This window comes from Habropoda laboriosa, unplaced genomic scaffold (genome assembly GCF_001263275.1).
Source record: "Habropoda laboriosa isolate 0110345459 unplaced genomic scaffold, ASM126327v1 scaffold5, whole genome shotgun sequence".
NCBI lineage: Eukaryota > Metazoa > Arthropoda > Insecta > Hymenoptera > Apidae > Habropoda > Habropoda laboriosa.
In genome coordinates this window covers 2,252,361-2,263,167 of record NW_017100161.1, presented here as the reverse complement: position 1 = coordinate 2,263,167, position 10,807 = coordinate 2,252,361, and the positions used below count along the sequence as shown (strand labels likewise).

At 30.5% G+C, this 10,807-nt stretch overlaps 4 protein-coding genes across 6 annotated transcripts in view; 2 read left to right on the top strand and 2 right to left on the bottom strand.

The window, feature by feature from the left end:
• Window positions 1-76: 76 nt before the first annotated feature.
• Window positions 77-2,355, bottom strand: LOC108578356 (dynactin subunit 4). Its single transcript, XM_017941676.1, has 9 exons — window positions 2,227-2,355; window positions 2,002-2,072; window positions 1,729-1,925; window positions 1,505-1,650; window positions 1,239-1,428; window positions 980-1,163; window positions 710-905; window positions 450-640; window positions 77-372 (listed from the first exon to the last, which is right to left on the bottom strand). Exons 1-9 carry the CDS (start codon window positions 2,353-2,355, stop codon window positions 153-155), a joined length of 1,524 nt encoding a protein of 507 aa, XP_017797165.1. The 3' UTR covers window positions 77-152.
• A 454-nt stretch (window positions 2,356-2,809) lies between these two features.
• On the top strand, window positions 2,810-4,686 carry LOC108578396 (acyl-CoA dehydrogenase family member 9, mitochondrial-like). The gene has a single exon (XM_017941720.1). The coding sequence runs from the start codon at window positions 2,821-2,823 to the stop codon at window positions 4,684-4,686; it is 1,866 nt and encodes a 621-aa protein (XP_017797209.1). The 5' UTR covers window positions 2,810-2,820.
• Window positions 4,687-5,170: 484 nt separating this feature from the next.
• Window positions 5,171-6,696, bottom strand: LOC108578371 (programmed cell death protein 2-like). Its single transcript, XM_017941692.1, has 4 exons — window positions 6,586-6,696; window positions 6,056-6,489; window positions 5,516-5,971; window positions 5,171-5,435 (listed from the first exon to the last, which is right to left on the bottom strand). Exons 1-4 carry the CDS (start codon window positions 6,694-6,696, stop codon window positions 5,171-5,173), a joined length of 1,266 nt encoding a protein of 421 aa, XP_017797181.1.
• A 1,137-nt stretch (window positions 6,697-7,833) lies between these two features.
• The window catches only part of LOC108578208 (ubiquitin-conjugating enzyme E2-17 kDa), a 3,258-nt gene continuing 284 nt past the window's right edge, over window positions 7,834-10,807 (top strand). Inside the window, exons 1-4 of one of the 3 annotated variants that reach the window (XM_017941494.1) lie at window positions 7,841-7,944; window positions 8,036-8,290; window positions 9,088-9,168; window positions 9,316-9,520. In XM_017941494.1, coding sequence (XP_017796983.1) covers window positions 8,247-8,290; window positions 9,088-9,168; window positions 9,316-9,520 — 330 coding nt within the window. In that variant the 5' untranslated portion in view covers window positions 7,841-7,944; window positions 8,036-8,246. Of the gene's footprint in view, window positions 8,291-9,087; window positions 9,169-9,315; window positions 9,521-10,300; window positions 10,582-10,807 lie in introns of those variants that run through there. The other 2 variants (XM_017941496.1, XM_017941491.1) reach the window with 2 other exon arrangements.

Sequence of the window (10,807 nt, the reverse complement as noted above, 5' to 3'; positions counted from 1 at the left end):
TCATTCGTTATACAATTAATGTAAATTAACATTTAAATATTTTCATTTAAATAAGTGGTACATATACTGTGTGCAGCATGAGAATTTATATTAGTAATTAAATTTGGATAGTATTTATAAATATTAATATCCACGTGATACAGCAGTAAGCATTAAGCACTTCCAATAATCTTTCCCACAGTAAGATATACTTTAACTCTGAGATCTAACTTTTGAGGTGCTTTGTGTTCCAGCGTCGTGATTGTATTCACATATCCATATTGCATAACAAATCCAATTATAACCGATTGATTTTCACTCTCTTCTAAATTTTCGTGCGGAGTTAAATGCAGTTTTATTGCTGCTTTATTACCTTTCCGCCAGATTACGAGCCTTTAAAAAAAGTATCAAATTTTTAACATATGATAGCCGTAAATAACACGCATAACTAAAACTTAAAAGATATATACTTAGGATCATCTTGAAAATTATGCGTATCGGCGGAATAATCATATTCAGCAGCATCATCTTTACGTGACAGAATAAGAGGACTATGAGGCAAAACTAAATCTGCATTTGCAGTAATTTTTACGGGTCTTGTTTCTACTGTTACAGGCACTTGTCGAACGATAGAAGGTAACAAATTTGGTGATTCGGATCCCTAAAATTAGTGTCAGAAAAATTTTTCCTTTAATAAAGTAACATAGGTTAAAAAATAATATATATTTACTTGTTGTCCATCTCCTTGTTTAACCTCTTCTTTTTCATCTACAACTGTTACAACAGAAGTCATTGGTGTGTCCAATGGTAACAGTGTTATTTGTGTTTGATGTGGAGTTGGATTGTAAAACTTTAAAAGCAACTCACTTGACCTGCCAGGTCGAAGTGGTTCACAAGTAATAATCCTTATTTCTGGTACATGATAACTATACATAGATACATCGTAATACTATGATGTTTATATAAAAATACAAAAGATGTTGAAATATTATAAACTTACAATGCCGCAAGTTGAACTTTAAACTTTATAGAATGTGGACAGAGATCTGGTTTAATAAGATTATGTTCGCAAACTCGACACCGCAACGATTTCTTAACAAAAAATTGCCTATGTTGTGGACGTAATTCGTTTACATTTTCTGCTTGTACATCTGGGTGCCGTAATCGTTGTTCCAATGTAGTAACTGTATTTAAATATTGTTTGTATGAAAATTTACAACATAATGAAAAATTTTGTTTTAGTATAAACAACTGCTTACTCTTAGTTATGTCCACTTGTTCTGTGAAAATTTCTGCTCGCAACTCCTCTACCTCTGTACTAGCGATAGCTGGAGATGGTTGAACAACCAGTGGACGAACAGGTTTTTCAGACTGACGAGACCAATACGACCGTACAAGACCAGAACGACCAAAACGAGAAGATGTAAAGGATGTTCTTTCAAATAGAGTCTAAAATATAAAAAAATTATAAATAAATAGAGATTATCATTTAAAAAATGAAGACAATGATTTCTTAATGCCTTACAATTGGTGTATAATGATACTTTGGTAAAGAATACTTCTTTTTTTCACATTTTTGTTTTTCTATAGAAGCTAGTATTTTATGATAATCAATTAAAGCATTAATGCGACTTATATGAGGATTTTCTTGTTCAGGCCAACCTCCAGTAGCTAAACAAAATTAAAAATTATCATTAAGAAATTTCAATACTATTATAAATGTAATATCTAAGTTTTAGTTAAACATACCCACAGATTGATCTGGTATACCAGCATCTCTAGAAGTCCATCGACATAATGAACAAGACAAATAATATACTTTCTTTGGTGTTGTTTTACCATCTTTAGCATCTTCTCCTTCAGGAGGTGCTACCCTTAAAGGTACATGTCCAGCTCTTGTGGATAATGTTTGAAAACAACAGGGACATTCAAAACAATTAGAACATCTGTTAACACATTATAAATGTATTATAAAATTCAATCAAATGTACATTTAAAAATTTGTTTGTATTTAAATCTTACTTGTTCTTTTGCAAACGAACTTCTGATGTTGGCAAATTTTCCATACAATTAGGACAATAATGGGAATCAACCTGTTAACAAAAATTAAATTCCTCTGTGCTCATACATTAAACATTTGTATTCAAAATTTTTATAATTTCATTTTATAAAACCTAATATTAATAATGTACAAGTTCATAGGATACAGTCAAATAATATTTAAATAATATTATTATTTTATTTTACCTCATGACAAACACAGTACCCGCAACGAATTTTCCAACAATACCTGCAAAAATAAATCTTCGAAATTGGTTTTAAAGATCCACAATTACATACATAACGTACGTAATCAGGTTGATTTAAATATGACATGATCAAATGTAAATTTGATCTTATTTAAAAAAAGAAAATTACAGTACTACTTGTCATAAAATGACACTTCCCTCAACCTTTACTCCAGCTTTCCTTCAAGCCATCTTTAATCGTATGCATAGCATAGAAAGTGTGACAAACTGTTAAGTTAAAATAAAAAGTCCCCATATTGAGTGAAATTTTAAATAATTTCATTTTTAATATAATTATTTTGTTTTTCTTAATAATTAATACTTGTAAATCAAATGTAAAAATTTTCTTGTGTAAAAGAAATTAATTCCACAATTAATGTGTGTAGTAAAGTTCTACAATTGATATTCAGTTCATGTTGTTTGTAGTACTTTATTAATGGTATGAAATTCTGTTGAAAATACTTGTGCTTATTCTATACGAAAGAAAAAATAAGATTACCTTTGAAAGGAATGATTAATGTGCATCAAAAATAATATTTAATAATATTTAATAATGTTCACACAAAAATTATTACAAAAGAACAAAATCTTTCATTTAAAGTCAAATTATATGTTAAAAAGATATCTGAAAGAAGCAACAGCTACTGGATTAACACATGAGAACATTCTGTTTGAACCTCATGCTAAGAAGAAACCACAAAGAGAACCTTTTATAAAATGTTTGATTGCAAAAACATTTAGTGAAGAATTGTTTGCTTATCCTGAGACACATCCTTATAGGTATCAGAATTTTGTTGATTGGTTAAAACCAATAGAAAGTTATATATTAAGTTGTGTTAATAATGATATATTGGATAAGAAGGAGATATTAGATCAACTTAGAGAACTTGAAGTATTTCGAGCCCATATTGATGAAGGTAATCGTGGTTTAAACTTCTCAAAGACAGAATCATTGAAATTAATAGAAACACTTAGTATATTGCCTTGGTTAGGCACCTATATAGTAAAAAATCATATCTTACCCATTGAAATAATTTTCAAATATGGAGCAAAGGAACAAATGTTTAAATATTATCCAAAAATTATGAGTGGTGAAATAACTCCTACAATATGCATAAATGAAGGAGACTATGGGACAAATATTAACAATATTAAAAGCTACATTGTAACAGAAACAGAAGATACGTGGTTACTAAATGGTGAAAAAACATTTGTTGTTAATGGAATAAATTCTAATCTTTTCTTAGTTATAGCAAGGGATACAGGTAGTAGGTGGTTAGATTCACCTGATTCATTCTCCTTACTCTTAGTTGAACGTGATTTTGAAGGTGTGACTTGTAATAATGTCTGTGAGGCAATTGGCAGACATGACACATCTACCTGTACAATTTGTTTTAAAGATACAGTAATACCTACTGAAAACATTATTGGCAAGCCAGGAAGTGCATTTCCTATATTATTAGAATATTTAAAACCTGGAAATCAAAATGTAACAGCACAGGCTATCAGTATTTTACGAAATTTTACAAACCAATTAATAGTAGATATCTTTAACATAAAACATTTTGATAAAAATTTATATGAATTTGATATTGCAAAAAAGATTTTAGGAGAAATAACATTTTCTCTATATTCTATGGAAAGTGTGGCATATCTGACAAGTGGAATAATTGATAAATATGAGAATCAAAATGCTGAAATAGAGCAAATTATTACTGAAACATATTGTGCAAATAAATGTTTGAGCTGTATTCAAGCAGGATTACAGTTAATTGGTGCAAGAAGTTGTTTGCATAATAAACTATATACACAAGCATTTCATGATGCTTTAGCTTTAACAACAATGGATGCAAATAATCTAGATGCACTTACATATGTAGCAGTGAATATTTTAAAAGATATTGGAAAAGAATCACATACCCATGTGCACAAGAAAAGAAACATGCAGAAATATCCTATATATAATATAATAGATTCAATATTTAAAAAGCAAAACTCAGTTACATCTATTTCAAAGTATCTTCATCCATCATTGGAATATGGTGCACAGCATTTAGAAGATACTATAAATCTCTTAAGTGATGGTGTTGCAAGGATATTAATACGCAATGGATCAGAAATTGTAGATAAATTTACAGAGCTGCAGAAAATAACTGAAATGCTAACAGAAATATATGTAGTATATGCTAATTTGACACGTTCATCAAGATCATACAGTATTGGTGTTCGAAATGCAGATATTGAAAAAAATATAGGAGTTAATGCTGCATATATAACACACAATAAAATACATTCAATTGTATCAGATATAGAACGTGGACCAGTTCATAATGGTGACTATGGTTATATAAACACAATGGAGTTTTTGTATGGAAAGCGTAAATATCCTATAGAACACCCTATGACCAGGACATACTAAATATTTAACTAATATAGTTTCAAAGTTCCATAATGCTTTAATCTTAAAATGTACATTGTTAAAAATAATCTTATAAATGATTGATTAAGCATATATGGTTCTGTACCTATATTTATACTACATTCATTTTTGGACATAGCAATATGACTAAATATTATGAATAGTGGAATAAGTAAGCATATTTCCATTAACGATTCTGTATTTATGTATGAATAGCAGTGTATAATATTTTTTCTTACACTACACTAAATTTAAAAGTAAAATTACAAGTCCTTTTCATAACTATCCTAACACAACTGTTTAGAGAGGTATTTTCAATGAATCTTATATCAGAAATTAGAATTTTATTTGTATACACCATTACTATGAATTCTAATGTATATGCAAAAAGGTGGACGGTATTTTGCTACAAAAAAATGCAACCATAATTCATCTAAAATTGGAAGTTCGAAATTCTATTAAATTTATTTTAATTGTAGTATCACTATAATTTCTCTGCTTGAACAATAACATGTTCTTCCCTGTATAAATCCAATGGAGACCAACAACTTCTTACGCAGGTGTATATTAAAACAGTTCCAAATTCAATTTGGAAATTTTTTTCAACTCGCGGTTGAAGTATTAACTTAGAAATCAATGTAGGTAAAATTTGGACTTCAAATGTCATTTCACCACCGCAATGTCGACATTTCCCAACGCATCCACTGATAGGATATAATAATAATGGTGCAGAATTATCTCGGGAATATCTGGAACATTAAACAGGACAAGAAATTTTGTAGCAATATGAAATGTAATTAAAATTATTTAGCACTATTTATATTTGTACCGTAAAAGTTGACCAGGATTTTTCTGTATCTGAGAGACAAAATTATGAAACATTTCATCTCCATGCATTGGAATGCCTTTTTCATATTTTTCTGAATCTGTTTCTATGGTCTTGCCTTCATCTATATCTGCTGCAGACTTTGTTGATAAATCCGGATTTTTGTATTGGTATTCAAGGAGTAAATCACGAACATGTTGTGGCACATCTGCACTGTAGACTTCTTCTTCGACGGAAATAAATATTTCAACAAATGATAATTTTGTATCAATGTTTGATTCTACTTGAATAGGAAATGGAGTAACTTCTCTCAATAAATCTATTAAATCACATTGAGGCTGGATTGGAGTATCAATACAAACAACTTCACTTTCTTCTCCATCAATTTCAGCAGATGCTTGAGGAGAATCTAATTTACCTACAGCACCTATTCCAACTGGAGACTCTATACTTGTTGGACTAAAATAAATTACATTTGAGCAATGAACAAGTACATTCTTAGAAACTTGAATTTTTTGCAATCTTCATTTATTTCATACATACCTGTTTGCATTAGGGTCATCAACATGTAATGCAGAAAATTCTTCTCTTATATTTTCATCTGTATCTTTTTGCAAAGAAAAGTGGAAATCTGTTACATTGTTTGGCAATAAATTATTTCCATTTTGTTCAGAGGAATTGTCATTCAAATTATCACCCCAATCATCTGCATCTGATAACCATGATGTTGTAGATGGTACATTTACTGTACTACTATCTAAAGCATTTGGTTTGCATACATCTTCTGGTATTTGAACTCTTAAACAAGTCCAACTTTCATTTTGATTCCAACAATTTGGATTTATACATGCGAAAATATAAAGTGTTCGATGGTACTTGGAATTATCTAATGGAACATATAGCTGAAGAGCCAAGAGTTGATATAATCTGCACAACTTACACTGTGGTAATGATAGTATATTTTTTTCATAACAGTTCTATAAATAATAATAATACATTTAATTAAATTTATACTATGTATTTGTACCTTGTTTAAATATACATAACATGATTTAATATAAGAAACAACTTACTGGAAATCCACCGATCTTATTTGTCATAAAGTTAATATTCGGACGATGTTTATCAGTGACATATTCATCTTCATATCCCAGGTACACTCTCGTACGATTATCACAAGCCATTAAGTTTGATTAAAACTATATTTCTGCATTGGAAGACTTCGTAATAGGATAGAGAATATTTTAATTCTCAATTTACGGTTGTATTCAGCGGTAGACAGCTGACATGTATCAGTATCTGCTCACGCGTGCGCCTTTAACAGTATCCTATGCTCTTATCGATTTTTGAATACTTTATGTACAAGTAAATATTACGTAAAAAAGGCAGATTTTATTTATATAATCTACATTATAACATATAATGATGGCGGCATTAGAAGCTGCTGTCATGAAAGGAAACAAAATTTAACCATCTCTTTTTTGAAATACAACAAAATACACGCATCATATGAGTATTTCTAATTCGTAATTTGTAGATTGCAGTTTGCATTCGATACCATTGTAACCAATAACAATTCTTTTGTACAAAATCCAGTAAAATCCCTAGAAATATAACTTTAACACCAAGGCGAATATACATTAAAATTTATACTGTATTGAAATATATGAAGTAATTGCATATTAAAAACAAAATTAGAGGAACGTCATATTATACTTCTAATAATTTAATATGTAAATTACACGCATAAAAAGTACGGCCATGTCATTGTTTGAAATTGTATTTAGATATAACGAAAATATTTGTTATGTTTCATACTCTTCCCGCGTAAAAAATAAAATAACTAGGCGAGATAGATAACGCTTGATTTGTTATAAAAATGTTCAGTGCGCCAAGGTTGAAAAGGGTGATTCGCATGAGAATTACAAAGCATGGCTCTCACGTCTGGTTCGCACGAAAGTCGTGGAGCGTGACATCACATTTCACATATTACTTATGAAAATTCGGTTTAATATTTTAGTGTAAAAAGTTGCATTGTAAACCACGCTTAGACTATCGACATTTCGGGATTGGTTGCAATCCGTGTTGTGTGACGTTTTTAGATATAGTACAACTAAACTTGTAAAAACTGCTAACATACGCACTGCATCTTACTTCTTGGAGTCAATCGTTTTTTTTTTTACAAAACGCACTCTTTATTAAATTAAAGCAATAAATTTAAATCGAACAACGAACGTAACAATAAGGACTATTGGCTGGGATGTCCGATTTTAGTTTGTGACGTCATGCGCAAAACAGTTCATTCCTTATCCCCTCCGTATATCTATCCAGCTGTCCGTGGTTTGGCAGTCCGGTGAACGAATTTCTCAGGGTGATTATTACGTAGGTTTTATGCTGGTGGCCTTTTCCACGAACGACAGTGGAAATTCAAGGTGTTAAAATATCGATACACAATCGAGTGCCAATCGAAAACTTGTTAGGTAGAACTAATTTTGAACAACCTATAACGGTATTGTACGATAGGGTGGCCTTCGGACTGACAAAAGGCAAAGACGTACGCAGCAGAAACAACGGGCGTTCTCGTATATGTGACGAGGTTGTCGAAGTAACCGTCGTGCGGAGCTGTGATTTCTTTTATTGGGGAACAGCATTAACGCGAGGTGTGGACGGTATCGAAACGTTCTAGAATTTACCCATATCAACGATTTGGGAGCGACGAGCCCATTCGTGAGGGATGTCTACCCCCGCAAGAAGGAGACTAATGAGAGATTTTAAGAGGTACCGTGAATATCAAGATTCCTATGTCATCGTTTCGTGTGTCATCTACCGCCATTATAAATGAAATTTGTATTTGTATTTTGCTCTTTGTAACCTTTGCGTACGATAAGAGTCATCGAAAATTTCACTTGAGACTCCTCAGGTTACACGACGTTCGAACGTCATTGTAGCTTGTCTTACGAAGTTATTATTAGGAGCTTATGATCATTTATTGCGTTTCATTTGCATTCCAAATTAAGATTTTCGAAGATCAATCGATGAATTAGTGAGCTGTGTTTATCACTGCGGAAGGAATGTCTAGGAAATCGCACACGACTCATGAACGGCTATGGTTTTGTTTATATTGTGACATTCCCTATTGATTCTCATAAATATTCGACTGACTCCTGGTAACTTCTTTTATAAATGTTAATTCTTTATGGATCACTGTTTATGTAAATAAAAATCATTACAAAAAATAAATATTTTCTAAAAATTACATACCGATTATGTTTACGCAATTCTTATTTTTTGTTTATTTATTTATTTTTTCGTTGCTAGTAGTTCGTCTTTTAATTTATGCAAGAAAAACAGAAAGTATATATACGAATATTCATCATTTATGTTTGTGTACATATAGTGTGTTGTTAAAAAATGTTTTATATAAAAAGGCATTGAAATGACATTGAGACATATGAGAAATCTAAACCAGTATACTATGTTCAATTTGTGTAAAATAACTTATTGAATAAAATAAATACTTCTATTCATTCATCTATTTTGACCTGTTTTTTATAACTTAATGTTTATATGAATAGATTACAAGAAGACCCACCTACTGGAGTATCAGGAGCACCCACAGACAATAATATTATGATATGGAATGCAGTTATATTTGGGTAAGAATATATATAAATAGTTTTTATAATGATTTATAATGAGTTTTTTATAATGAATTAAAGTTACAATAACTTCTAATTGAAAAATTATATAAGAAACATTATTGAATTATTATACATTTATTTTTTATGTTATTGTTTTTATAGACCACATGACACTCCATTTGAAGATGGTACCTTTAAACTTACAATAGAATTTACAGAAGAATATCCAAATAAACCACCTACAGTGAGATTTATTAGTAAGATGTTCCACCCTAATGTATATGCTGATGGAGGCATCTGTCTGGACATATTACAGAACCGCTGGAGCCCTACTTATGATGTGTCTGCTATTCTAACATCTATACAGGTATTGAAAACATTTAATACTTTCTGTGGTTTTGTACTTTAACATATCCAAAAGATCTAATAACAATAACTATATCCTAAACACTGTTTTTATGTTTCCATTAATTCATGTGTTGTCATAACAAATGCATCTTGCATGTTAAATTTCATACAAACCAATGATAATTCATCCAATTCAATAACAGTAAGTATAAGGCAGAAAGAAATAGGTATCTGTTTTGAAAATTAATTGAGAAATATTAATTTCATATGATCAACAATTAAACTTTATTTCTTTTTTCTATACATTATTTTATTTTGAGTTCTGTAATGTGGAATTAAGTTTTTTACAATAACTGCAAATATGTTTTGTATGGCAGTTACTAAATGTAGTTTAAAAGTCAACTGCTTATGTTATTGTATGTGCTATTAAAATAGAACATGCTTGATTTTTGTTTCTATAGAAAATATATTAATGATACAATTGTTAAAGTTTCACACACTCATATCTACTTCTTTTTTCTGTCAATTTTCTTTGAAAAAGAAAGAAAAACTTGAAAAATTTGTAAGTTTTTGTCTTAACAGCGGTTGCAATTCAGAAAGGTCTGGTTCATTAAATTCAAAAATTATTTGCATATAATGTTAGTGTAAAATTGTGCTTGTAATTTGTATAACTGACCACAAGTGTACTTCTAATCACCAATGTCAAGTAAGAGTATCATCTACTTATAATTATGGCCATGCATCATTAAGCAAAAGTATTAAAAATATTGTGTAATGAGTATGACTTATGTGGTTGCAGTCGCTGTTAAGTGACCCGAACCCGAATTCACCTGCCAACTCAATGGCAGCACAACTGTACAAAGAGAATCGACGTGAGTACGAGAAGCGAGTGAAGGCTTGCGTGGAGCAGAGTTTTACGGATTAGTCGCAGGCGTTTCCACAATGCTGTTGCAGCATCAATCAGCCACCTACAGCCATCAGATTCAGTGGAGAACGTGCAGCCTTACCAAGGAGCTAACGCTAAACATTAGCATGTTTCTTCCTAAAGCTCTATTGAACTACCACAATGTGCAACATTAGACCGAATTTTTACAATGTTGAATAATAAATTATTATAAAATTGTGTATTTATTTATTTCGATATTTGATAACAGATCGATTATTTCGATATTTGATTGAAATTAGTAATATTAAATATTAGAAACTAATTACTATTTGGCACTTTCGTTTCTGTGCAACAAGGAACATTGTCTTTCACAAGCATAGAGGTGTATTTCAATTAAATTTTAGTACTTCATATAGTACA